The sequence below is a fragment of the Schistocerca nitens genome, chromosome 2, assembly GCF_023898315.1.
Source record: "Schistocerca nitens isolate TAMUIC-IGC-003100 chromosome 2, iqSchNite1.1, whole genome shotgun sequence".
In the NCBI taxonomy this organism is placed as follows: Eukaryota; Metazoa; Arthropoda; class Insecta; order Orthoptera; family Acrididae; genus Schistocerca; species Schistocerca nitens.
In genome coordinates this window covers 943,780,057-943,804,449 of record NC_064615.1, presented here as the reverse complement: position 1 = coordinate 943,804,449, position 24,393 = coordinate 943,780,057, and the positions used below count along the sequence as shown (strand labels likewise).

At 44.1% G+C, this 24,393-nt stretch overlaps 1 protein-coding gene across 1 annotated transcript in view; it reads right to left on the bottom strand.

Moving 5' to 3' along the window:
* Positions 1-24,393, bottom strand: part of LOC126234725 (tubulin glycylase 3A-like) — a 172,161-nt gene that overhangs the window by 29,671 nt on the left and 118,097 nt on the right. The window contains exon 8 of the mRNA XM_049943473.1: positions 24,159-24,326. Within this exon, the coding sequence (XP_049799430.1) occupies positions 24,159-24,326 (168 nt within the window). The remainder of the gene's footprint in view (positions 1-24,158; positions 24,327-24,393) is intronic.

Below are 24,393 nucleotides of genomic sequence, written 5' to 3'. Positions count from 1 at the left end.
TATTCCACATAATCATACTTTTGTTTGGAAGAGGCCACAACCAAACTGATACAGAGTATTCCTGAATCTAGCAACAGTGTATTTCACAAACATGACATAGAAGCACTTGATAAAGGGAACTATGCAACTGATGTCTTCCTCAACATAACTAAAGCATTTGACACTGTGGACCACCAGAGACTGTTAAAATGTTAGATAAACTGGGAATAAGGATGGTGGTAAACAAGTGGTTGCAGTCATATCTACAAAACAGAGGACAGTTGGCTGAAATTACACATACATCAAGTAGCTTTAACTATAGTGAAAAGAACACTTATGACCCTAAATATATGAACATAGGTGTACTCCATGGTAGTGTGCTAGGTCCAGTACTATTCCTAATAAACATTAATGATTTCTCACAAAGCATCATACATGGACAAAAAATATTATTGTCTGCAAATGACTCCAATGTACTGATCACTTACAAGTCATCAGAATTACTAAGAGAGAAAGCTGATGAAACACTTAGGAATGTATATAAGTGGGCAGCAAACAATAAAGTCACACTTGATATAAAGAAAATAAGCTCAATGAATTTCCATATGTATATAAAAAAACAGATTATAATAATCTTAAAATAAAGAATGAATCATTACAATGTGTGAAAACCATACAATTTCTTACAGTACATGTTGACTACCAGTTTCAGTGGGAAGAGCATATAAATATACTTAGGACCACAACTTAGTAAATTAGTCTCTACAGCATGCTGTGCCCTCTGAATTCTTATGTCAATAGGGATATTTTGTGTATCAGGTCTGTATATTTTGCTTACATTCATTGCATCATTAGGTATGGCATAATTTTTTGTGGAGCGAATAGGAAAAATATCCAAGCATAATCAAACTACAGAAAAGAGCAATACGCCTAACAACCAAGAGTGGCAGCACTGTTCACTGCCTTAAATTTTTAAAATGCTGGTAATCTTAACTGTCCCTCATGAATATTTTTTTCAGAGTGTTATGTGAAAGATACCAAGTTGCACGATGTCTCAAAATCCACATTAAACTGTAGATCACACTATAGCTGGTTGGAAAAGTCAGTTTGCAGGTTGGAGCAAGGCAATGGCATACCACCTCCAACAGGACCAAGGCAAGTAAAGCACTGTGCTGTTCAAAATAAAGTTTGGATTGATGACAACTTTACTTTTACTTGAAACATTCCACGTGGGAAATATATATATATAAAACAAAGATGCTGTAACTTACTAAATGAGAAAGCTCTGGTAGATAGACACAATAAAAAACACACACACACACACACACACACATAAATTCCAAGCTTTCGCAACCCAAGGTTGCTTCATCAGGAAAGAGGGTAGGAGAGGGAAAGGCGAAAGGATGTGGGTTTTAAGGGAAGGGGTAAGGAGTCATTTCAATCCCGGGAGCAAATAATCTTACCTTAGGGGGAAAAAAGGACAGGTATTCACAAGCACACACACACATATAGGTCTGTATATGTGCGAACGGATATGTGTGTGTGTGTGTGTGTGCGCGCGAGTGTATACCTGTCCTTTTTTCCTCCCTAAGATAAGTCTTCCGCTAAGGTAAGTCATGGAATCTTTGTTTTTAATACACTCCTGGAAATGGAAAAAAGAACACATTGACACCGGTGTGTCAGACCCACCATACTTGCTCCGGACACTGCGAGAGGGCTGTACAAGCAATGATCACACGCACGGCACAGTGGACACACCAGGAACCGCGGTGTTGGCCGTCGAATGGCGCTAGCTGCGCAGCATTTGTGCACCGCCGCCGTCAGTGTCAGCCAGTTTGCCGTGGCATACGGAGCTCCATCGCAGTCTTTAACACTGGTAGCATGCCGCGACAGCGTGGACGTGAACCGTATGTGCAGTTGACGGACTTTGAGCGAGGGCGTATAGTGGGCATGCGGGAGGCCGGGTGGACGTACTGCCGAATTGCTCAACACGTGGGGCGTGAGGTCTCCACAGTACATCGATGTTGTCGCCAGTGGTCGGCGGAAGGTACACGTGCCCGTCGACCTGGGACCGGACCGCAGCGACGCACGGATGCACGCCAAGACCGTAGGATCCTACGCAGTGCCGTAGGGGACCGCACCGCCACTTCCCAGCAAATTAGGGACACTGTTGCTCCTGGGGTATCGGCGAGGACCATTCGCAACCGTCTCCATGAAGCTGGGCTACAGTCCCGCACACCGTTAGGCCGTCTTCCGCAAACGCCCCAACATCGTGCAGCCCGCCTCCAGTGGTGTCGCGACAGGCGTGAATGGAGGGACGAATGGAGACGTGTCGTCTTCAGCGATGAGAGTCGCTTCTGCCTTGGTGCCAATGATGGTCGTATGCGTGTTTGGCGCCGTGCAGGTGAGCGCCACAATCAGGACTGCATACGACCGAGGCACACAGGGCCAACACCCGGCATCATGGTGTGGGGAGCGATCTCCTACACTGGCCGTACACCACTGGTGATCGTCGAGGGGACACTGAATAGTGCACGGTACATCCAAACCGTCATCGAACCCATCGTTCTACCATTCCTAGACCGGCAAGGGAACTTGCTGTTCCAACAGGACAATGCACGTCCGCATGTATCCCGTGCCACCCAGCGTGCTCTAGAAGGTGTAAGTCAACTACCCTGGCCAGCAAGATCTCCGAATCTGTCCCCCATCGAGCATGTTTGGGACTGGATGAAGCGTCGTCTCACGCAGTCTGCACGTCCAGCACAAACGCTGGTCCAACTGAGGCGCCAGGTGGAAATGGCATGGCAAGCCATTCCACAGGACTACATCCAGCATCTCTACGATCGTCTCCATGGGAGAATAGCAGCCTGCATTGCTGCGAAAGGTGGATATACACTGTACTAGTGCCGACATTGTGCATGCTCTGTTGCCTGTGTCTATGTGCCTGTGGTTCTGTCAGTGTGATCATGTGATGTATCTGACCCCAGGAATGTGTCAATAAAGTTTCCCCTTCCTGGGACAATGAATTCACGGTGTTCTTATTTCAATTTCCAGGAGTGTATATATATAGGGTGAGTCACCTAAAGTTACCACTGGATATATTTCGTAAACCACATCAAATACTGACAAACCGATTCCACAGACCGAACGTGAGGAGAGGGGCTAGTGTAATTGTTTAATACAAACCATACAAAAATTCACGGAAGTATGTTTTTTAACACAAACCTACATTTTTTTAAATGGAACCCCATTAGTTTTGTTAGCACATCTGAACATATAAACAAATACGTAATCAGTGCCGTTTGTTGCATTGTAAAATATTAATTACATCTGGAGATATTGTAACCTAAAGTTGACGCTTGAGTACCACTCCTCCGCTGTTCGATCGTGTGTATCGGAGAGCACCGAATTACGTAGGGATCCAAAGGGAACGGTGATGGACCTTAGGTACAGAAGAGACTGGAACAGCACATTATGTCCACATGCTAACACTTTTTTATTGGTCTTTTTCACTGACGCACATGTACATTACCATGAGGGGTGAGGTTCACGTACACACGTGGTTTCCGTTTTCAATTACGGAGTGGAATATAGTGTGTCCCGACATGTCAGGCCAATTGATGTTCAATGTGGTGGCCATCATTTGCTGCACACAATTGCAATCTCTGGCGTAATGAATGTCGTACACGCTGCAGTACATCTGGTGTAATGTCGCCGCAGGCTGCCACAATACGTTGTTCCATATCATCTGGGGTTGTAGGCACATCATGGTACACATTCTCCTTTAACGTACCCCACAGAAAGAAGTCCAGAGGTGTAAGATCAGGAGAACGGGCTGGCCAATTTATGCGTCCTACACGTCTTATGAAACGCCCGTCGAACATCCTGTCAAGGGTCAGCCTAGTGGTAATTGTGGAATGTGCAGGTGCATGCTGATACCACATACGTCGACGCATTTCCAGTGGGACATTTTCAAATGGTTCAAATGGCTCTGAGCATTATGGGACTTAACATCAATGGTCATCAGTCCTCTAGAACTTAGAACTACTTAAACCTAACTAACCTAAGGACAACACACAACACCCAGTCATCACGAGGCAGAGAAGGGACATTTTCCAAGAACGTTGGCAGATCATTCTGTAGAAACGCGATGTATGTTGCAGTGCTCTCTGATACACACAATCGAACAGTGGAGGAGTGGTACTCAAGCGTCAACTTTAGGTTACAATATCTCCGGATGTAATTAACATTTTACAATGCAACAAACAGCACTGATTACGTATTTGTTTATATGTTCAGATTTGCTAAAAAAACCAACGGGGTTCCATTTAAAAAAACGTAGGTTTTTGTATGTTCGGTCTGTGGAATCGGTTCGTCAGTATTTGATGTGGTTTACGAAATATATCCAGCGGTAACGTTAGGTGACTCACCTTATATAAAAAAACAAAGATGATGTGACTTACCGAACGAAAGCGCTGGCAGGTCGATAGACACGCAAACAAACACAAACAGACACACAAAATTCAAGCTTTCGCAACAAACTGTTGCCTCATCAGGAAAGAGGGAAGGAGAGGGAAAGACGAAAGGATGTGGGTTTTAAGGGAGAGAGTAAGGAGTCATTCCAATCCCGGGAGCGGAAAGACTTACCTTAGGGAGAAAAAAGGACGGGTATACACTCGCGCACACACACACACATATCCATCCACACATATACAGACACAAGCAGTGTATGTTCGTGTTTGTTTGTGTGTCTATCGACCTGCCAGCGCTTTCGTTTGGTAAGTCATATATATATATATATATATATATATATATATATATATATATATATATATATATATATATATATATATATACACACACACACACACTCCTGGAAATTGAAATAAGAACACCGTGAATTCATTGTCCCAGGAAGGGGAAACTTTATTGACACATTCCTGGGGTCAGATACATCACATGATCACACTGACAGAACCACAGGCACATAGACACAGGCAACAGAGCATGCACAATGTCGGCACTAGTACAGTGTATATCCACCTTTCGCAGCAATGCAGGCTGCTATTCTCCCATGGAGACGATCGTAGAGATGCTGGATGTAGTCCTGTGGAATGGCTTGCCATGCCATTTCCACCTGGCGCCTCAGTTGGACCAGCGTTCGTGCTGGACGTGCAGACTGCGTGAGACGACGCTTCATCCAGTCCCAAACATGCTCGATGGGGGACAGATTCGGAGATCTTGCTGGCCAGGGTAGTTGACTTACACCTTCTAGAGCACGCTGGGTGGCACGGGATACATGCGGACGTGCATTGTCCTGTTGGAACAGCAAGTTCCCTTGCCGGTCTAGGAATGGTAGAACGATGGGTTCGATGACGGTTTGGATGTACCGTGCACTATTCAGTGTCCCCTCGACGATCACCAGTGGTGTACGGCCAGTGTAGGAGATCGCTCCCCACACCATGATGCCGGGTGTTGGCCCTGTGTGCCTCGGTCGTATGCAGTCCTGATTGTGGCGCTCACCTGCACGGCGCCAAACACGCATACGACCATCATTGGCACCAAGGCAGAAGCGACTCTCATCGCTGAAGACGACACGTCTCCATTCGTCCCTCCATTCACGCCTGTCGCGACACCACTGGAGGCGGGCTGCACGATGTTGGGGCGTTTGCGGAAGACGGCCTAACGGTGTGCGGGACTGTAGCCCAGCTTCATGGAGACGGTTGCGAATGGTCCTCGCCGATACCCCAGGAGCAACAGTGTCCCTAATTTGCTGGGAAGTGGCGGTGCGGTCCCCTACGGCACTGCGTAGGATCCTACGGTCTTGGCGTGCATCCGTGCGTCGCTGCGGTCCGGTCCCAGGTCGATGGGCACGTGCACCTTCCGCCGACCACTGGCGACAACATCGATGTACTGTGGAGACCTCACGCCCCACATGTTGAGCAATTCGGCAGTACGTCCACCCGGCCTCCCGCATGCCCACTATACGCCCTCGCTCAAAGTCTGTCAACTGCACATACGGTTCACGTCCACGCTGTCGCGGCATGCTACCAGTGTTAAAGACTGCGATGGAGCTCCGTATGCCACGGCAAACTGGCTGACACTGACGGCGGCGGTGCACAAATGCTGCGCAGCTAGCGCCATTCGACGGCCAACACCGCGGTTCCTGGTGTGTCCACTGTGCCATGCGTGTGATCATTGCTTGTACAGCCCTCTCGCAGTGTCCGGAGCAAGTATGGTGGGTCTGACACACCGGTGTCAATGTGTTCTTTAGATGATGTGACTTACCAAACGAAAGTGCTGGCAGGTCGATAGACACACAAACAAACACGAACATACACTGCTTGTGTCTGTATATGTGTGGATGGATATGTGTGTGTGCAAGTGTATACCCGTCCCTTTTTCCCCCTAAGGTATATATATATATATATATATATATATATATATATATATATATATATATATATATATATATATATATATATATATATACCTCCCCCCATGAACAATGGACCTTGCCGTTGGTGGGGAGGCTTGCGTGCCTCAACGATACAGATAGCCGTACCGTAGGTGCAACCACAACGGAGGGGTATCTGTTGAGAGGCCAGACAAACGTGTGGTTCCTGAAGAGGGGCAGTAGTCTTTTCATTAGTTGCAGGGGCAACAGTCTGGATGATTGACTGATCTGGCCTTGTAACACTAACCAAAATGGCCTTGCTGTTCTGGTACTGCGAACGGCTGAAAGCAAGGAGAAACTACAGCCGTAATTTTTCCCGAGGACATGCCGCTTTACTGTATGATTAAATGATGAGGGCGTCCTCTTGGGTAAAATATTCCGGAGGTAAAATAGTCCCCTATTCGGATCTCCGGGTGGGGACTACTCAAGAGGACGTCGTTATCAGGAGAAAGAAAACTGGTGTTCTACGGATCGGAGCGTGGAATGTCAGATCCCTTAATCGGGCATGTAGGTTAGAAAATTTAAAAAGGGAAATGGATAGGTTAAAGTTAGATATAGTGGGAATTAGTGAAGTTTGGTGGCAGAAGGAACAAGAATTTTGGTCAGGTGAATACAGGGTTAGAAATACTAAAGCAAATAGGGGTAATGCAGGAGTAGGTTTAATAATGAATAAAAAAATTAGCAGTACGGGTAAGCTACTACAAACAGCATAGTGAACGCATTATTGTGGCCAAGATAGAAACAAAGCCCACGCCTACTACAGTAGTACAAGTTTATATGCCAACTAGCTCTGCAGATGACGAAGAAATTGATGAAATGTATGATGAGATAAAAGAAATTATTCAGGTAGTGAAGGGAGACGAAAATTTAATAGTCATGGGTGACTGGAATTCGTCAGTAGGAAAAGGGAGAGAAGGAAACATAGTAGGTGAATATGGATTGGGGCTAAGAAATGAAAGAAAAGCCGTCTGGTAGAATTTTGCACAGAGCATAACTTAATCATATCTAACACTTGGTTCAAGAATCATGAAAGAAGGTTGTATACATGGAAGAACCCTGGAGATACTAAAAGGTATCAGATAGACTATATAATGGTAAGACAGAGATTTAGGAACCAGGTTTTAAATTGTAAGACATTTCCAGGGGCAGATGTGGACTCTGACCACAATCTATTGGTTATGAACTGTACATTAAAACTGAAGAAACTGCAAAAAGGTGGGAATTTAAGGAGATGGGACCTGGATAAACTGAAAGAACCAGAGGTTGTACAGAGTTTCAGGGAGAGCATAAGGGAACAATTGACAGGAATGGGGGAAAGAAATACAGTAGAAGAAGAATGGGTAGCTTTGAGGGATGAAATAGTGAAGGCAGCAGAGGATCAAATAGGTAAAAAGACGAGGGCTAGTAGAAACCGTTGGGTAACAGAAGAAATATTGAATTTAATTGATGAAAGGAGAAAATATAAAAATGCAGTAAATGAAGCAAGTAAAAAGGAATACAAACGTCTCCAAAATGAGATCGACAGGAAGTGCAAAATGGCTAAGCAGGGATGGCTAGAGGATAAATGTAAGGATGTAGAGGCTTATCTCACTAGGGGTAAAATAGATACTGCTTACAGGAAAATTAAAGAGACCTTTGGAGAAAGGAGAACCACTTGTATGAATATAAAGAGCTCAGATGGAAACCCAGTTCTAAGCAAAGAAGGAAAAGCAGAAAGGTGGAAGGAGTATATAGAGGGTCTATACGAGGGCGACGTACTTGAGGACAATATTATGGAAATGGAAAAGGATGTAGATGAAATGGGAGATATGATACTGCGTAGAGAGTATGACAGAGCACTGAAAGACCTGAGTCGAAACAAGGCCCCCGGTGTAGACAACATTCCATTAGAACTACTGACAGCCTTGGGAGAGCCAGTCCTGACAAAACTCTACTTTCTGTTGAGCAAGATGTATGAGACGGGCGAAATACCCTCAGACTTCAAGAAGAATATAATAATTCCAATCCCAAAGAAAGCAGGTGTTGACAGATGTGAAAATTACCGAACTATCAGTTTAATAAGTCACAGCTGCAAAATACTAACGCGAATTCTTTACAGACGAATGGAAAAACTGATAGAAGCCGACCACGGGGAAGATCAGTTTGGATTCCGTACAAATGTTGGAACACCTGAGGCAATACTGACCCTACGACTTATCTTAGAAGAAAGATTAAGGAAAGGCAAACCTATGTTTCTAGCACTTGTAGACTTAGAGAAAGCTTTTGACAATGTTGATTGGAACACTCTGTTTCAAATTCTGAAGGTGGCAGGGGTAAAATACAGAGAGCGAAAGGCTATTTACAATTTGTGCAGAAAGCAGATGGCAGTTATAAGAGTCGAGGGGCATGAAAGGGAAGCAGTGGTTGGGAAGGGAGTGCAACAGGGTTGTAGCCTATCCCCGATGTTGTTCAATCTGTATATTGACCAAGCAATAAAGGAAACAAAAGAAAAGTTCGGAGTAGGTATTAAAATCCATGGAGAAGAAATAAAAACTTTGAGGTTCGCCGATCACATTGTAATTCTGTCGGAGACAGCAAAGGACTTGGAAGAGCAGCTGAACGGAATGGACAGTGTCTTGAAAGAAGGGTATAAGATGAACATCAACAAAAGCAGTACGAGGATAATGGAATGTAGTCGAATAAAGTCGGGTGATGCTGAGGGAATTAGATTAGGAAATGAGACACTTAAAGTAGAGAAGGAGTTTTCCTATTTGGGGAGCAAAATAACTGACAATGGTCGAAGTAGAGAGGATATAAAATGTAGACTGGCAATGGCAAGGAAAGCGTTTCAGAAGAAGAAAAATTTGTTAACATCAAGTATAGATTTAAATGTCAGGAAGTCATTTCGGAAAGTATTTGTATGGAGTGTAGCCATGTATGGAAGTGAAATGTGGACGATAAATAGTTTAGACAACAAGAGAATAGAAGCTTTCGAAATGTGGTGCTACAGAAGAATGCTGAAGATTAGATGGGTAGATCACATAACTAATGAGGAGGTGTTGAATAGAATTGGGGAGAAAAGGAACTTGTGGCACAACTTGACTAGAAGAAGGGATCGGTTGGCAGGACATGTTCTGAGACATCGAGGGATCACCAATTTAGTATTGGAGGGCAGCGTGGAGGGTAAAAATCGTAGAGGGAGACCAAGAGATGAATACACTAAGCAGATTCAGAAGGATGTAGGCTGCAGTAGGTACTGGGAGGTGAAGAAGCTTGCACAGGATAGAGTAGCATGGAGAGCTGCATCAAACCATTCTCAGGACTGAAGACCGCAACAACAACAACAGGATGGATCTCATTTCAGGGCAGGATTTGAGGAAGTCGTATCCCTGCTGGAGAGCCACATTCAGAGTCTGATCCAGTCCCGGAAAGTATCCTGTCACAAGTGGGGCACTTTTGGGGTTCGTCTGTGGGAGGTTCTGGGTTTGAGGAGATGAGGAAGTGGCTCTGGTTATTTGCTTCTGTACCAGGTCAGGAGGGTACTTGCAGGATGCGAAAGCTGATTTCAGGTTGTTGGTGTAATGGTTCAGATCCATCCTTCATGAAATCCTCCCCACTTCACCAAGAGTGTCTTTCCACCGTCCACCTAACCTTCGTAACCTCTTAGTTCATCCCTATGAAATCCCCAAACCACCTTCCCTACCCTCTGGCTCCTACCCTTGTAACTGCCGTCCGGTGTAAAACCAGCCCCATGCACCCTCCCACCACCACCTACTGCAGTCCTGTAACCCGGAAGGTGTACACGATCAAAGGCAGAGCCACGTGTGAAAGCACCCATGTGATTTACCAACTGACCTGCCTACACTGTGAAGCTTTCTATGTGGGAATGACCAGCAACAAACTGTCCATTCGCATGAATGGACACAGGCAGAGTTTGTTGGTAATGAGGATCACCCTGTGGCTAAACATGCCTTGGTGCCAGCCAGGACATCTTGGCACAGTGTTACACCATCCGGGTTATCTGGATACTTCCCACTAACACCAACTTGTCAGAACTCCGGAGATGGGAACTTTCCCTTCAGTATATCCTCTCTTCTCATTATCTGCCAGGCCTCAATCTCCACTAATTTCAATTTCCCGCCGCTCATACCTCACTTGTCTTTCATCAACATCTTTGCCTCTGTACTTCTGCCTCGACTGACATCTCTGCCCAAACTCTTTGCCTTTACAAATGTCTGCTTGTGTCTGTGTATGTGTGGATGGATATGTGTGTGTGTGCGAGTGTATACCTGTCCTTTTTTCCCCCTAAGGTAAGTCTTTCCGCTCCCGGGATATATATATATATATATATATCAGTAGCAGACAAACTGCGCCAGAATCGGGAATCTCAAAAACGTCTGTGTTGAGAATGCTACATCAACATCGATTGCACCCGTATCATATTTCTATGCACCAGGAATTGCATTGTGATGTGATGACTTTGAAATCATGTACAGTTCTGCCACTGGACACAAGAGAAATTACAAGATGATTACAGATTTTTTGCACGCATTCTATGTAACAATGAAGCGTCATTCACCAACAGCGGTAACGTAAACCGGCATAATATGCAGTATTGGGCAATGGAAAATCCATGATGGCTGCGTCAAGTGGAACATCAGCGACCTTGGTGGGTTAATGTATGGTGCGGAATTATGGGAGGAAGGATAATTGGCCCCCATTTTATCGATGGCAATCTAAATGGTGCAATGTGTGCTGATTTCCTATGTAATGTTCTACCGATGTTACTACAAGATGTTTCACCACATGACAAAATTGTGATGTACTTCCAACATGATTGATGTCTAGCACATAGCTCGTGTGCGGTTGAAGCGGTATTGAATAGCAAATTTCATGACAGGAGGACTGGTCGTCGAAGCACCACACCATAGCCCACACGTTCACCGGAACTGACGTCCCTGGATTTCTTTCTGTGGGGAAAGTTGAAGGATATTTGCTATTGTGATCCACTGACAACACCTGACAACACGCGTCAGCGCATTGTCAATGCATGTGCGCACATTACAGAAGGGGAACTACTTGCTGTTGAGAGGAATGTCATTACACGTATTGCCAAATACATTGAGGTTGACGGATATCATTTTGAGCATTTATAGCATTAATGTGGTATTTACAGGTAATCACACGGTAACAGCATACGTTTTCAGAAATGATAAGTTCACAAAGGTACATGTATCACATTGGAACAACCAAAATAAAATGTTCAAACGTAACTATGTTCTGTATTTTAATTTAAAAACCTACCTGTTACCAACTGTTCATATAAAATTGTGAGCCATATGTTTGTGACTATTACAGCGCCATCTATAAGAAAGTGATAAAAATGGTCCAACTAAAACATTTATATTTCTTTACGTACTACATGAATATGTAATAAAAAATAGGGGTTCCAATTAAAAAAAAAAAGCAGTTGATATCCATTTGACCTATGGCAGCGCCATCTAGTGGGCCAACCATAGCGCTATCTGGTTTCCCCCTTGAAAAGCTAGACAAGTTTCGTTCTTTGTAGTTTTTTCATTTGATGCTTATTTCGAGAGATGTTTGGTCCGGTCATGATCAATGGACCACCCTGGGTGTATGTGTGTGTGTGTGTGCATATATATATATATATATATATATATATATATATATATATATATACTCCTGGAAATTGAAATAAGAACACCATGAATTCATTGTCCCAGGAAGGGGAAACTTTATTGACACATTCCTGGGGTCAGATACATCACATGATCACACTGACAGAACCACAGGCACATAGACACAGGCAACAGAGCATGCACAATGTCGGCACTAGTACAGTGTATATCCACCTTTCGCAGCAATGCAGGCTGCTATTCTCCCATGGAGACGATCGTAGAGATGCTGGATGTAGTCCTGTGGAACGGCTTGCCATGCCATTTCCACCTGGCGCCTCAGTTGGACCAGCGTTCGTGCTGGACGTGCAGACTGCGTGAGACGACGCTTCATCCAGTCCCAAACATGCTCAATGGGGGACAGATCCGGAGATCTTGCTGGCCAGGGTAGTTGACTTACACCTTCTAGAGCACGTTGGGTGGCACAGGATACATGCGGACATGCATTGTCCTGTTGGAACAGCAAGTTCCCTTGCCGGTCTAGGAATGGTAGAACGATGGGTTCGATGAGGGTTTGGATGTACCGTGCACTATTCAGTGTCCCCTCGACGATCACCAGTGGTGTATGGCCAGTGTAGGAGATCGCTCCCCACACCATGATGCCGGGTGTTGGCCCTGTGTGCCTCGGTCATATGCAGTCCTGATTGTGGCGCTCACCTGCACAGCGCCAAACACGCATACGACCATCATTGGCACCAAGGCAGAAGCGACTCTCATCGCTGAAGACGACACGTCTCCATTCGTCCCTCCATTCATGCCTGTCGCGACACCACTGGAGGCAGGCTGCACGATGTTGGGGCGTGAGCGGAAGACGGCCTAACGGTGTGCGGGACCGTAGCCCAGCTTCATGGAGACGGTTGCGAATGGTCCTCACCGATACCCCAGGAGCAACAGTGTCCCTAATTTGCTGGGAAGTGGCGGTGCGGTCCCCTACGGCACTGCGTAGGATCCTACGGTCTTGGCGTGCATCCGTGCGTCGCTGCGGTCCGGTCCCAGGTCGACGGGCACGTGCACCTTCCGCCGACCATTGGTGACAACATCGATGTGCTGTGGAGACCTCACGCCCCACGTGTTGAGCAATTCGGCGGTACATCCACCCGGCCTCCCGCATGCCCACTATACGCCCTCGCTCAAAGTCCGTCAACTGCACATACGGTTCACGTCCACGCTGTCGCGGCATGCTACCAGTGTTAAAGACTGCGATGGAGCTCCGTATGCCACGGCAAACTGGCTGACACTGACGGCGGCGGTGCACAAATTTTGCACAGCTAGCGCCACTCGACGGCCAACACCGCGGTTCGTGGTGTGTCCGCTGTGCCATGTGTGTGATCATTGCTTGTACAGCCCTCTCGCAGTGTCTGGAGCAAGTATGGTGGGTCTGACACACCGGTGTCAATGTGTTCTTTTTTCCATTTCCAGGAGTGTATATATATATATATATATATATAAAGATGATGTGACTTACCGAACGAAAGCGCTGGCAGGTCGATAGACACACAAACAAACACAAACACACACACAAAATTCAAGCTTTCGCAACAAACTGTTGCCTCATCAGGAAAGAGGGAAGGAGAGGGAAAGACGAAAGGATGTGGGTTTTAGGGGAGAGGGTAAGGAGTCATTCCAATCCCGGGAGCGGAAAGACTTACCTTAGGGGGAAAAAAGGACGGGTATACACTCGCGCGCACACACACACACACACACATATCCATCCACACATATACAGACACAAGCAGACATCTCGCAAGCAGACATATTTAAAGACAAAGAGTTTGGGCAGAGATGTCAGTCGAGGCAGAAGTGAAGAGGCAAAGATGATGTTGAATGACATGTGAGGTATGAGTGGCGGCAACTTGAAATTAGCGGAGATTGAGGCCTGGTGGGTAACGGGAAGAGAGGATATATTGAAGAGCAATTTCCCATCTCCGGAGTTCGGATAGGTTGGTGTTGGTGGGTAGTATCCAGATAACCCGGACGGTGTAACACTGTGCCAAGATGTGCTGGCCGTGCACCAAGGCATGTTTAGCCACAGGGTGATCCTCATTACCAACAAACACTGTCTGCCTGTGTCTATTCATGCGAATGGACAGTTTGTTGCTGGTCATTCCCACATAGAATGCATCACAGTGTAGGCAGGTCAGTTGGTAAATCACGTGGGTGCTTTCACATGTGGCTCTGCCTTTGATCGTGTACACCTTCCGGGTTACAGGACTGGAGTAGGTGGTGGTGGGAGGGTGCATGGGACAGGTTTTACACCGGGGGCGGTTACAAGGATAGGAGCCAGAGGTTAGGGAAGGTGGTTTGGGGATTTCATAGGGATGAACTAACAGGGTATGAAGGTTTGGTGGACGGCGGAAAGACACTCTTGGTGGAGTGGGGAGGATTTCATGAAGGATGGATCTCATTTCAGGGCAGGATTTGAGGAAGTCATATCCCTGCTGGAGAGCCACATTCAGCGTCTGGTCCAGTCCCGGAAAGTATCCTGTCACAAGTGGGGCACTTTTGTGGTTCTTCTGTGGGGGATTCTGGGTTCGAGGGTATGAGGAGGTGCCTCTGGTTATTTGCTTCTGTACCAGGTCGGGAGGATAGTTGCGAGATGCGAAAGCTGTTGTCAGGTTGTGGGTGTAATGGTTCAGGGATTCCGGACTGGAGCAGATTCGTTTGCCACGAAGACCTAGGCTGTAGGGAAGGGACCGTTTGATGTGGAATGGGTGGCAGCTGTCATAATGGAGGTACTGTTGCTTGTTGGTGGGTTTGATGTGGACGGACGTGTGAAGCTGGCCATTGGACAGGTGGAGGTCAACGTCAAGGAAAGTGGCATGGTATTTGGAGTAGGACCAGGTGAATCTGATGGAACCAAAGGAGTTGAGGTTGGAGAGGAAATTCTGGAGTTCTTCTTCACTGTGAGTCCAGATCATGAAGATGTCATCAATAAATCTGTACCAAACTTTGGGTTGGCAGGCCTGGGTAACCAAGAAGGCTTCCTCTAAGCGACCCATGAATAGGTTGGCGTACGAGGGGGCCATCCTGGTACCCATGGCTGTTCCCTTTAATTGGTGGTATGTCTGGCCTTCAAAAGTGAAGAAGTTGTGGGTCAGGATGAAGCTGGCTAAGGTGATGAGGAAAGAGGTTTTACGTAGGGTGGCAGGTGATCGGCGTGAAAGGAAATGCTCCATCGCAGCGAGGCCCTGGACGTGCGGAATATTTGTGTATAAGGAAGTGGCATCAGTGGTTACAAGGATGGTTTCCGGGGGTAACAGATTGGGTAAGGATTCCAGGCGTTCGAGAAAGTGGTTGGTGTCTTTGATGAAGGATGGGAGACTGCATGTAATGGATTGAAGGTGTTGATCTACGTAGGCAGAGATACATTCTGTGGGGGCTTGGTAACCAGCTACAATGGGGCGGCCGGGATGATTGGGTTTGTGGATTATAGGAAGAAGGTAGAAGGTAGGGGTGCGGGGTGTCGGTGGGGTCAGGAGGTTGATGGAGTCAGGTGAAAGGTTTTGCAGGGGGCCTAAGGTTCTGAGGATTCCTTGAAGCTCCACCTGGACATCGGGAATGGGGTTACCTTGGCAAACTTTGTATGTGGTGTTGTCTGAAAGCTGACACAGTCCCTCAGCCACATACTCCCGACGATCAAGTACCACAGTCGTGGAACCCTTGTCCGCCGGAAGAATGACGATGGATTGGTCAGCCTTCAGATCACGGATAGCCTGGGCTTCAGCAGTGGTGATGTTGGGAGTAGGATTAAAGTTTTTTAAGAAGGATTGAGATGCAAGGCTGGAAGTCAGAAATTCCTGGAAGGTTTGGAGAGGGTGATTTTGAGGAAGAGGAGGTGGGTTCCACTGCGACGGAGGACGGAACTGTTCCAGGCAGGGTTCAATTTGGATGGTGTCTTGGGGAGTTGGATCATTAGCAGTAGGATTAGGATCATTTTTCTTCGTGGCAAAGTGATACTTCCAGCAGAGAGTATGAGTGTATGACAGTAAATCTTTGACGAGGGCTGTTTGGTTGAATCTGGGAATGGGGTTGAAGGTGAGGCCTTTGGATAGGACAGAGGTTTTGGATTGGGAGAGAGGTTTGGAGGAAAGGTTAACTACTGAATTAGGGTGTTGTGGTTCCAGATTGTGTTGATTGGAATTTTGAGGTTTTGGAGGGAGTGGAGATGGAAGTGGGAGATTGAGTAGATGGGAGAGACTGGGTTTGTGTGCAATGAGAGGAGGTTGAGGTTTGCTGGAAAGGTTGTGAAGGGTGAGTGAGTTGCCTTTCCGGTGGTGGGAAACCAGGAGATTGGATAGTTTTTTGAGGTGGAGGGTGGCATGCTGTTCTAATTTACGGTTGGCCTGTAAGAGGATGCTCTGAACAGCCGGTGTGGATGTGGGAGAGGAAAGATTAAGGTCTTTTATTAAGGATAGGAGTTGATGGGTGTGTTCATTGGCTGAGTTGATGTGTAGGTGAAGGATTAGGTGGGTGAGGGCAATGGATTGTTCGTTTTGGAACTGGTATAGGGACTGATGGAAAGAGGGGTTGCAGCCAGAGATGGGAACTTTAAGTGTGAGGCCTTTGGGGGTAATGCCAAATGTCAGACAAGCCTGAGAAAATAGTATATGGGAGCGTAATCTGGCTAGGGCGAAGGCATGTTTGCGGAGGGAATGTAAATAAAACTTAATGGGGTCGTTGTGGGGGTGTTGTGAGGGTGACATGGTATTAGAAGGTGGAAAGTGTAAAATGAGGCTGAAATGAAAATGAAAATAAAAATATATGGGGAGAGATAAAGGTGAACTGGAAAGTAACTGGAGATCTGGTGTGAAAAAAGGCGAGAAGGTGTTGGTTACAGCTGGGCTATGTTGGACTTGGGTTGGTAGACGATGTGCACAAAGGTTAGGTGGTTGTGTTGCCGCCAAAACACGTTAAAGGACGGTTGAAATTCGGGAAAATTTCGAAAAACTGCGTGTAATATATTAAAAGGAGTGGTTTTGTGGTGGCAGATTATGAAAATGAGGCTAACAATTGTCTGAAGCAGAAATAATGGCGTTAAAACCTGTGGGAAGCGGATAAAAATTATCAGTGATGTGCGAAAAACGGAAATGGAAATAAAACGAAAGATATTAGAACTAGCCGAAATGGTTGTTTAAAAGGTGAAAGGAACTGTTTGTGAACTAGAAATGATGGATTTTAGCGGCGGTAGTGTTGAAAGCGGCAAACAAATTTTTTTGGTTATGGTTTGGAAGTGGGTTACGTATTATTGAGTATATATAGGCGGGATAAAATTGTATAGCAGAATACGGTAAAAAGGATGAAATTCGGGAAAATTTCGAAAAACTGCGTGTAATATATTAAAACGAGTGGTTTTGTGGTGGCAGATTATGAAAATGAGGCTAACAATTGTCTGAAGGAGAAATAATGACGTTAAAACCTGTGGGAATTTATAATAGAGGGAAACATTCCACATGGGAAAAATATATCGAAAAACAAAGATGATGTGACTTACCGAACGAAAGACTGGCAGGTCGATAGACACACAAACAAACACAAAGATACACACGAAATTCAAGCTTTCGCAACAAACTGTTGCTTCATCAGGAAAGAGGGAAGGAGAGGGAAAGACGAAAGGATGTGGGTTTTAAGGGAGAGGGTAAGGAGTCATTCCAATCCCGGGAGCGGAAAGACTTCCCTTAGGGGGAAAAAAGGACAGGTATACACTCGCACACACACACATTCCCATATATATGTGTGGACGGATATGTGTGTGTGTGCGCAAGAAAGTTTAGTACAGATTTATTGTTGACATCTTCATGATCTGGACTCACAGTGAAGAAGAACTTCAGAATTTCCTCTCCAACCTCAACTCCTTTGGTACCATCAGATTCACCTGGTCCTACTCCAAATACCATGCCACTTTCCTTGATGTTCACCTCCACCTGTCCAATGGCCAGCTTCACATGTCCGTCCACATCAAACCCACCAACAAGCAACAGTACCTCCATTATGACAGCTGCCACTCATTCCACATCAAACGGTCCCTTCCCTACAGCCTAGGTCTTCGTGGCAAACGAATCTGCTCCAGTCCGGAATCCCTGAACCATTACACCCACAACCTGACAACAGCTTTCGCATCTCGCAACTATCCTCCCGACCTGGTACAGAAGCAAATAACCAGAGGCACCTCCTCATACCCTCGAACCCAGAATCCCCCACAGAAGAACCACAAAAGTGCCCCACTTGTGACAGGATACTTTCCAGGACTGGACCAGACTCTGAATGTGGCTCTCCAGCAGGGATACGACTTCCTCAAATCCTGCCCTGAAATGAGATCCATCCTTCATGAAATCCTCCCCACTTCACCAAGAGTGTCTTTCCGCCGTCCAACTAACCTTCGTAACCTGTTAGTTCATCCCTATGAAATCCCCAAACCACCTTCCCTACCATCTGGCTCCTATCCTTGTAACCGCCCCCGGTGTAAAACCTGTCCCATGCACCCTCCCACCACCTCCTACTCCAGTTCTGTAACCCGGAAGGTGTACACGATCAAAGGCAGAGCCACATGTGAAAGCACCCACGTGATTTACCAACTGACCTGCCTACACTGTGATGCATTCTATGTGGGAATGACCAGAAACAAATTGTCCATTAGCATGAATGGACATAGGCAGACAGTGTTTGTTGGTAATGAGGATCACCCTGTGGCTAAACATGCCTTGGTGCACGGCCAGCACATCTTGGCATAGTGTTACACCGTCCAGGTTATCTGGATACTTCCCACCAACACCAACCTATCCGAACTCCGGAGATGGGAAATTGCTCTTCAATATATCCTCTCTTCCCGTTACCCACCAGGCCTCAATCTCCGCTAATTTCAAGTTGCCGCCACTCATACCTCACCTGTCATTCAACATCATCTTTGCCTCTTCACTTCTGCCTCGACTGACATCTCTGCCCAAACTTTAAATATGTCTGCTTGTGTCTGTATATGTGTGGAAGGATATGTGTGTGAGTGCGAGTGTATACCTGTCCTTTTTCCCCCCTAAGGTAAGTCTTTCCGCTCCCGGGATTGGAATGACTCCTTACCCTCTCCCTTAAAACCCACATCCTTTCGTCTTTCCCTCTCCTTCCCCTCTTTCCTGATGAGGCAACAGTTTGTTGCGAAAGCTTGAATTTTGTGTGTGTGTTTGTGTTTGTTTGTGTGTCTATCGACCTGCCAGCGCTTTCGTTCGGTAAGTCACATCATCTTTGTTTTTTATATATATATATATATATATATATATATATATATATATATATATATATATATATATATATATAGGGAAACATTCCACGTAGGAAAAATATATCTAAAAACAAAGATGATGTGACTTACCAAATGAAAGTGCTGGCAGGTCGAGAGACACACAAACGAACACAAACATACACACAAAATTCAAGCTTTTGCAACAAACTGTTGCCTCATCAGGAAAGAGGTAAGGAGAGGGAAAGACGAAAGGATGTGGGTTTTAAGGGAGAAGGTAAGGAGTCATTCCAATCCCGGGAGCGGAAAGACTTACCTTAGGGGGAAAAAAGGACGGGTATACACTCGCACACACACACATATCCATCCACACATATACAGACACAAGCAGACATCTCACAAGCAGACATATTTAAAGACAAAGAGTTAAATATGTCTGCTTGTGAGATGTCTGCTTGTGTCTGTATATGTGTGGATGGATATGTGTGTGTGTGCGAGTGTATACCCGTCCTTTTTTCCCCCTAAGGTAAGTCTTTCCGCTCCCGGGATTGGAATGACTCCTTACCTTCTCCCTTAAAACCCACATCCTTTCGTCTTTCCCTCTCCTTACCTCTTTCCTGATGAGGCAACAGTTTGTTGCGAAAGCTTGAATTTTGTGTGTATGTTTGTGTCCGTTTGTGTGTCTGTCGACCTGCCAGCATTTTCATTTGGTAAGTCACACCATCTTTGTATATATATATATATATATATATATATATATATATATATATATATATATATGAGATTATAATAGAGGGGAACATTCCACGTAGGAAAAATATATCTTCCTGATGAGGCAACAGTTTGTTGCGAAAGCTGAATTTTGTGTGTATGTTTGTGTTTGTTTGTGTGTCTGTCGACCTGCCAGCACTTTCATTTGGTAAGTCACATCATGTTTGTATATAAATATAACAGAGGGAAACATTCCACGTGGAAAAAATATATATGTCTGCTTGTGCCTGTATGTGTGGATGGATATGTGTGTGTGTGCGAGTGTATACCTGTCCTTTTTTCCCCCTAAGGTAAGTCTTTCCGCTCCCGGGATTGGAATGACTCCTTACCCTCTCCCTTAAAACCCACATCCTTTCGTCTTTCCCTCTCCTTCCCTCTTTCCTGATGAGGCAACAGTTTGTTGCGAAAGCTTGAATTTTGTGTGTATATTTGTGTTTGTTTGTGTGTCTATCGACCTGCCAGCGCTTTTGTTTGGTAAGTCTCATCATCTTTCTTTTTAGATACATGTATATATATATATATATATATAACAGAGGGAAACATTCCACGTGTGGAATATATATATATATATATATATATATATATATATATATATATATATATATATATATTGACTACTATGTTAAAAATTGTTTTGTGCTTGGTTATGAAACTAAAAACAGCTAAAGTTAAAACCCAGCAGAGTATATGTACATTGACATAGGTATGCTCTGGTCTTCCACAACAAAACAAAAAAATTACAGACAAAATAAAAATTTTAATATGGTAATGGAGTGCCTAAAATAAAAAAAAGTTATTTAATTTAAGAAGCTCTGTATTATAATATATGTAGAAATAACAGTCATCTAGGACTAAAAAACAAATGTAATAGAAAATTGTCAATTATGGTGTAAGAAACCAATATTAAGCTGTTACTTAATCTATTTTTTGAGCAATAAAGTCCACACATTGTAAATTATTATTATTAATAAAGAAATCAAATCAGATAATTAAAACTTCATTATGAAAGTGATAATTCTGAAATTCAATGACCAGCAACAAAACAGCAGCAGCAGCATCAACTGCAACGTCAGCAAAAATAACTTATCAAAAAACTTTCACCACAACATGTACCACAGGCACGTTTCCCATTGGCTGTGGTTTAATTCTCCTCATCTGAGCATGATAATATGGAATGGAGAGAGGTTGCCATACAGTTATGTCAGCACCTCACAACAGTGTGTGTCTCAGGCACTAATTGCCACCATTGATAGTTTCTGATCTGGTGTGATGCACAAGCTCTGATGTTAGTCTAGTACTGTGAATTGTGAGTGGTTATAGTGTCTAAGTGTTTTCATTTCCAACATTGGAAAGTCCAGGTTGGAGGATCAACAATATTATGAAATGCTACTCACCATTAAGATGTCACATTGAGATGCAGGCAGGCACAATGAAAAGACTGTTACACTTTTAGCTTTCAGCCCCAGCCTTCTCGAGGTAAGTAAACACACACACACACACACATTAACCCAAGCACATCTCATGCACACATGACCGCTACTTTCGACCAGAGCTGCCAGAGATAGCAGTCATGTATGTGTGAGGTGTGCTTGCTTGTGTGAATTTCTGTGTGTCTTCTTTTCAGAAGAATGCTAGGGTCAAAAGATAAAAGTGTAGCAGTCTTTTTGTTGTGCCTGTCTGCAGTTCAGTGTGTCATCTTTAGGGTGAGTAGCAACCTATCATTTTCACAAGATCGTTGTTTTCCTTTCTTTGGTTTCAAGAAACAACAATGCCAATCTTCTGGGCAATGATTTAACAAACTGAAACATGTGAGTCAAAATTGATGTTTCATTTACGGTGCACAGACCCTTATGTGAGCAGCATCAGGCTGTGCAATGTATGATGTACTTGATCTGCGTAAGTGTGCTGAAGTGATCAAATTTGACAATCTGTCACTTAAGCAAGACCTCAAAATTTCTTGATGAAAAAACCCATATCAGAAGGCAACAGCATTCACATCCACATCATATGTATAGCAAAACCAAGTAACTGACATACATTCATTCACCTTCCCAACATGGCATGCTGTATCTTTCTGATCTGAACATCAGAGAAGAGTAGAATACTACTGCCATGATGCCTCTTGTACTGCCTGTGTTCATGACAAAACATTAGTCCATCACAGTAGCAGCAGAAATTTTGCACAGTCCATGCAACAGTTGCAGATGCTTGCAATACATGTGATGCACACAGTGGGAGTATCGAAGAGATAAGGCAGAATACCACTACTGCCAGTCAACATGTTCCTTTTCAAAGAGAGACTGGAGCAACAACATTGCAACAGTGACATACTGGTAGTAGTAATGTGTCCCACTCTTTAAATTCACCACAGAGGAATCACATATGTGCTATCAGCAGATACAATGTTGGACGTCTACCACATCAAGACAAGTTATGTCCTGACTCAGCCCCAACCAGACAAAATTTCTTTGAGCACTGAGGCAATCATCCCACCAATGCACCAGGTTGAAGATACCTGTTTAGCAAAATGCCACATCCTGCTGCATGAAGAAGTCCATAACTGCATGCTGCACATCCTTGTCTGATGGAATTGTCGACCCTTCAAGGCCTTTTTTAAGGCACTGAAAGTGTCATAATCACATTGATAGATCCTATATTTCATGAAGAAGAGGCAGTATCCACAGGAGAGGATAGTACTTGAGGTACTTTTCGTACCTCTGTTACAGAACTCTTGGTAGTCTTCCCAACACATCAATTTACAGCATCTTCCAGTCACTTGACAGCACATAGGATGATTTTCAGGTGTTTACCTACATCAAAAAATTCTTCCTGTGCCTGAGAACAGCATGCACAGTGGAACTGCATTATGCCTGGTGCAATATTTTACAGAACACTAAACAAATAATTGTAAACTAAGCCTGCAGATTTTTTTGTAAATTTGTTTTATCAGTAGCCCTTTAGAACTGAAACAGTTAACAGCCAAAATGTGATATCTATTATGACAGCTGAATAGCTTGGCACAAAAAATAGTGCTTCTGTGAAATGTTTTTCAGGTTATGGATGCTAACAAATTCAATAATAGCATTAATTTATGACAAGTTCAGATGACACACACTCCTGTTGAAAGAGAGAACTAGTACGAATTGATATATTGGTTATTTACAGTAACTATAAGTCACAAATGCTCATTTATACTAAATAGGTTGTGCACAACACTCACCACTACCAAAAATTCTCCAAAATATACAACTGGAAGTGTCCAAAATTCTTAAAAATATACCTTTTCACATTCATATATAATTAAATTAGGGAATGATTGTTTTGAATCATGATATTGTGGCCGAAAGCTTCTAAAAAGTACAAATTAAGTGTAAGATTTTCATAGCTCTCACAAATATGAAAGATTATGTGAAATAGAATGTTAACAGACTCCAATTTCATCTCAAAATTATCTGACACACACAGTCTCTCACAAAGGAGAATTTGGAAGTCAATGTATATATATGTAAATAAACGTGCAAACTGCAAGAGTTTTTACTTAGCTGAATTTACAACACCTTCACTAGAATGCCAAAGAAGAACACTGCAGTGTCAGTTTATCACAATCAAAATTTCAAAAACTGTGGAGCACTAAAAAAACACAACCTATGCTAGTGGCAGCTAATAGTGACGACTTTGATTTTATTTACATTGGCATAAGTATCCCAAACAAAGGATGTTATCCTAGTACAATTATGTAGGCTATCTACTTGACCAAAACACAAACCATTTGGCTATTATGAAAAGCTGTGTAACAAAATATTCCACAGATAAAATTAACCTCTATGTGTCACTTGTGCAGTTATGAAACTGCAACTGGAGGCCTCTCTTGTTCAATCTCATTAATCTGGCTTTGAGCAATGAAGATCACTTTGTGGTTTGTAGTTACACCAACAGTCAACTATGATTTTAATAGTCACTCTGGTTTACATTTGTTACATTGTTAAAATTTCTGGTGCCATATTTTTACTGGAGACTTTGAAAATAAATTTCACAAATTTAGTGACTATACCTCAGATATGCTTGAAATGTGTAACAGTCCCACATATTTTCATCAGGTAATGCAGGATCTCTTTTTCCATTTTTGTATCTAGCTTGTACTGCATTGTTACATAAGTGAACAGACTCATGGAAGTTCTTGAGGCTAAATGGCTGGGAACAAAATCGAAGATAGCTTTCTCTAAAAACAGAGAATAAAATAAATAAATAACAAACATTTCAGTGTCACCATGAAGAATTTATCAATC